Consider the following 5,176-nt stretch of genomic DNA (forward strand, 5'->3'; position numbering starts at 1 on the left):
AATAGATTTTGAGTTTAAATATGGCAACAGAGATAAACCAATCCCAATCCGAAAATGTCTCATTGTGGCAGTGTGACCATCATCTCTGGAGCAGACTGATAACTATTTGTGTTGTTGGAACGGCTTTTATCAAATGGAAAGGTTATCAGACATCCTGTATAATTTATTATGTTTGCACTTAGTACCAACGGTTCAAAGTCTCACCATCACTATTAATGGATCTCAGTGTAATTGGTGCTGACAACACTCCAACTAATAAGCACTTCGATCACAAGCATTTGCACAACAATTACGACACTCAAAAAACAAAACAAACAACCGTCTATTTAAAAGCAATGTTTATTTTGCACCAACCAAAAAGTCTTGGTGCAAAAGACAAATTCCCAGTTACGACATCAGTGACAGTGCATCTCAGTAAAATAGTAATGCTCAAAAAAAAAGAAAGAGAAAGTAAAATTTACTACAACAAAAGAATATCAACACCAATAAAAGCACAGTTTCCGAAGTAAAAATTTCGATGTTCAAACACAAACAATCAGTTACTTTCCAAAAGACAAAGGCGGCAAACAACAACGAGAAGATAATACAGTAACTTGCAATAATGCTTCATCTGATACAGGAATAGGAGTACAACCAACCTCCCAGCACCACTCATGCTCACAGACACCCACACACTCACAAACGTACACACACACACACACACACACAGTGCTGGTACACATAAAAGAGCCAATTTAATCATCAATCCCATTACCACTGCATTAAAATCAATTACATGTAATAAATATCAGTCAAAGCACCTTTAAAGCTGAAATGTGTTTAATTGATCAACTGACTGTGCAACATGTAAAAAGTCCAATAAAAACATAATTACATCAGGAGAGACTAATATACCATTAAAACTCAAATTTTAAATCATTACATCTTTATTTTGCTCTAAATCAAGGACGCGTATATACACACCAGGTCTCGCAGGCTGGTCTCACGAGAACCAGATTAAAGTCATTATAAGTGTCTCATTCTGTAACATATATTTGAATTTCAAAGCCATACAATGTTTGTAAAACCACATCTGTAAAAAGACATATTTGGGTGACCCTTACAGCCCAGGCGACAACAAGCTGAGCACAACTGAGGGGCAACAATATTTCACTGTATCAAATCTGATTGTATCTGTGATAGCCGCATATGGCGCTGGTCTGACAGGGTGACAGGAAACTGTAATACCCTTTTAAAATTCAAAAGCCCAAGGCGATGCTCATGCAGAATCACCAACATAGATTTCGCTCCAATCTACTTGCAAACACTCAAGCTGCACTTCGTAGCATTAAACCATTCTTGGTGGCATTTCTTTAACGAGCCCGAGATACCAAAATATAGAAAAAGTTCTTACAGTTCATCACAACAGATTAGCATGCTAGAGATTTTCAGACCGGCACAATAATGCAAGTAATTTACAGCAAGTATGAAAAGGAAATCGCACTCTTCATGACTGTTTCTGTGTCTTCATCGTTTTTTTACAGCTGCTACTGTTGGACTCTGTACTGTACTGCGACCACTTCAAGTCAAGCTCTGATTGTTGGTCAAAATACTTTATCAGAACCATCAATCAAGACATGCGTTCCACGTTGTGTTCAATAGGATCTGTAGAGTTGGTAGTGTATTGGAAGTAGCTTGCAAAGTCAGCACCCTTAGGACTGACACAGTTAAAACTGTATGCATCCAATAGATTTCGACTACAGCGTTATTCATCCTCTGCAGTCTTAAAGGTTGTACATATCGCAAGTATTTCCCTCCGCGCTCAGTCCTTCCAGCAATTTGCTTTCTTTTTTTTGTATTATTTACATTCTATGCAAATAGTGCAAACAGCTAGATTCTTGCTCAACCTACACAACTGAGAAAAGCAAAAAACTGTAAGTTTCCACACAACGCCTACATGTGGCACAGCACTTGTGGCCCAACTTTTGCCATGTTTTTGCCGATCATTACATGTGTGGCAAATTTAAAAATAAGTCGATACAATCTAAGGGTTATGCCTGCTAATTTCTGAAAGGACTATTAATTTGCTATGTGCAAATTTGTGTGTATTCACAACGGCTCAATTGATATATTCACTGCTTTGCTGTATATATGGCTTCTGCTCATTTATGGCTCCTTTTTCCCTTTATCCCTATATAGCCAGGCACTGTTTCTGACCCACAGTGAAAATAGGTAAATGTCTTATTTTAAACTTTTAGTGTGTGATATCACCATAATATGGTGAGAGAATACTCAATGTGTATTTATTTTTCTCAAGGCCACAGATTTCTGTACATCTTAGAGATGTCAAACTAGACCTCTATTATCATCTCTTCCATCCACTCAAGGAAAATACAGGTTTGGTTATGGAGGATATGGCATGATGAATGAAGTTACTTTGCTGTTAAAAAGTGGAATTCAATTTTGTATTGAAAACTTAACACTAACCTAAACCAGTCTTTTGGTTTGTCAGTATGTTTTTTTGGAACCGGGTGACCCGATCACCACTGGGGGACATGTTGCCAGTATAAACACATACCACTTAGTTTTCCTCCTGCTCTCTCCCCTGCCATTCAGGCTAGCTCTGCTTTGGGGTCACAGTTTGCTTTGGCTGTGCTTTGGATGCCGTTGCAGAGGCAGAGGAGGAAGTGGAAGAAGAGGAGGAGGAAGAGGATGAACTCCATCGGGTCTCCACGCCTGTGCTTGTCATTTTTAGCTTTCGCCGTTTTGCAAGGGGAGCATTGTCGACACTTTTCAGAAAGAAGCCCTCTCTCTTACCACGGTTGAAAGCCTGTTGAGAGAGGAAAAGGACCAACGACAAGGAAGATAAAAGTAAGATGAAACACGTGCCCTTAACATCTACTCTTGAGAATTTTGGTGCACAATGCTATTTACCTTGTAGGTGGCATTGACATAGGTGCGAACAGTAGGCCCACTAGACTCTAGCACATCTGGAGTGCACAAAGGAGTGGTGGACATGGATGCTCCGCCGTGCAGCCAGCTGTTCTCTTTCAGATCAGAGAGTTTGAGACGCCTCTCTGGATCCACTGTGAGTAGGCCTTAAAACATGGAGGGAGGGGTTAAAATGAACAACAACGAAACAACAAGCCATCTTTTCAAAGAGGGTGTGTGGAAAAAAGTCCTAAAAACATCACACCTACATCACATCCTCCAACAGAGCAGGCAGAAAATTGAAGCATGTACTATTGTTAATTATGCAATATGGCTCTAGCAAAGAGCAAATGTGTCACTAAAAACTTAAGTAACAGCCACTCAGAATTGCCAGGCCTGATATATCCAGAAATCTGTATCATATCACACACCTTTAACAAGCTCTTTGGCATCCTCTGATACACCCTTCCAGGCCTCCCCCTCCAATGAGAAATCACCCTCCTTTATCTTTTGCATGATGTCAGCAGCATATGATGAGGTCATCCCACGCTGCTCACTCTGAAACGGCACCTGGCCTGACAGCATGGTGTACTGATGGAAACCCACAGAGAAAGAGAGGCATTAGTACTTCAGTTAGCCTTGTTGATGTGACAGAATTAACAGTTTTGGGATAAATTACCAGGATGACCCCAAGACTCCAGAGGTCACAGGCTTTGTCGTAGCCCGCGCTCTCAAAAAGTTCAGGCGCAGCGTACTGCAGTGTGAAGCAGGGAGTCTGCAGGGGGGCGCTGCCTGCAGGGCATAGGCGGGCAAATCCAAAATCTATTACTTTGAGCACCGAGTCCTCCCCCTCATCTGCAAACAGCACGTTCTGAAAGGTAAACACATAAAATCCATGATCATCCTTTTTTTCTTTACTTTTTACACTCGGGGCTCAATTTTCCTGACAGCACAAAGACAATGAAATACTACAAGTTGGCACGTTCCTAACCCTGACATATGCTTTGCCTGTCTGTATGGCCTTTTCGTGCGCAGTGCAGCACATATGGGGTAAAGGTGGATGTAGAGGGCAAACAGATGGGAGTTTCAGTCAAATGAGGCACCGCAAAATTTGTTGTTGATATTTGGGTGAAAATTACATTAGATGCTGGAGGACTGGAGTGATTTCCTCACTCATCTGACCATGATTTATTATTTTGTGATGCGGTCAACAAGCACAGCGTCAATAAATACGAAGAAATGTGCAGGAATTGTGGAATAATGTAGACAAACAGTTTTAATCAAACACTCTCCGACCAGTAAATGCATTTAGATTGGCATCAAAAATAAAAGTTTATGCAATTACGACAGGCGTCTCAGTAAAACACTGTGCAGAACTAAACGTTAATGGGTGATTCTTACCAGTGTCTGTCATTCACAGCTGCTTTATACTATATGAAAGCATTTTCCTTCAGTTAATTAAATCCCACAGCCATCTGAAGACAGCAGGATATGTTTGTGATAAATCTGCAGTGTTCATTTTGAAAAGTGCCGCACCGCAGCACAGAGCCATTATGCACTGTTGTCCACTGTTTACCTCGATTAAATCATGTGCAAATGATGCTGCAAAATAACCACACTAACATCAAAGTGGTCGGTTATAACTCTGCATTCAGCCAGTTTATGCCAGACATCCTCGGGGCACTCAGGACACATGCAGCTCACAGTGGAAAAACACTGAGACAATTAAAACTTCACTCTGTTCTCGTACCCATTAATTCTCTTTCTCACCATATCACTTGGGCGAGTAATTCCACACACCACAACTTCCTTTCTAATGTCGAACTTCTTTAGCAATTTGTAATTTCTGAAAAGTACTTCTGCTTTCAGTATGAGTAGAATTATGGTTGTAATAATGTTCGACTGGAGTTTTCATCTGAACAAAATCATATATACATGCGTGTCCACAAGACACAGCTAAAATGAATGAGAGACTGTATATTTTCAGGAATGAATCAAGTCACGGCCCACCTCTGGTTTGAGGTCTCTGTGCACGACTCCAGCCTCGTGCATGAAGCTGACAGCTGAGACCAGGCTCTGTAACAGCTGACTGGCCTCCGCCTCGCCAAAGAGTTTCTTCCTCCTGATCCTTTCCAGCAACTCCCCACCTCGCAGAAGCTCCATCACTAAATATGTATGGTACTGACAGAGAGGAAGAGCAAAGAGAATTGCAATTTATGCAATGTTTCTGTTGTTGCACATAGCCATCACTGTTTACATTTATGAT

The 5,176-nt window shown here is 41.0% G+C and overlaps 1 protein-coding gene across 2 annotated transcripts in view; it reads right to left on the bottom strand.

Moving 5' to 3' along the window:
* Positions 1–321: 321 nt before the first annotated feature.
* rps6ka4 (ribosomal protein S6 kinase, polypeptide 4) overlaps positions 322–5,176 on the bottom strand; it is a 12,416-nt gene continuing 7,561 nt past the window's right edge. For both annotated transcript variants that reach the window (XM_035665887.1, XM_035665888.1), the window contains 5 exons: positions 4,921–5,091; positions 3,590–3,781; positions 3,342–3,501; positions 2,914–3,077; positions 322–2,809 (listed from right to left, as the gene is read on the bottom strand). In XM_035665887.1, coding sequence (XP_035521780.1) covers positions 2,597–2,809; positions 2,914–3,077; positions 3,342–3,501; positions 3,590–3,781; positions 4,921–5,091 — 900 coding nt within the window. In that variant the 3' untranslated portion in view covers positions 322–2,596. The remainder of the gene's footprint in view (positions 2,810–2,913; positions 3,078–3,341; positions 3,502–3,589; positions 3,782–4,920; positions 5,092–5,176) is intronic.

Source organism: Morone saxatilis, unplaced genomic scaffold, assembly GCF_004916995.1.
Source record: "Morone saxatilis isolate NCDOM2014 unplaced genomic scaffold, NCSU_SB_2.0 Contig20, whole genome shotgun sequence".
Classification (NCBI taxonomy): Eukaryota; Metazoa; Chordata; class Actinopteri; family Moronidae; genus Morone; species Morone saxatilis.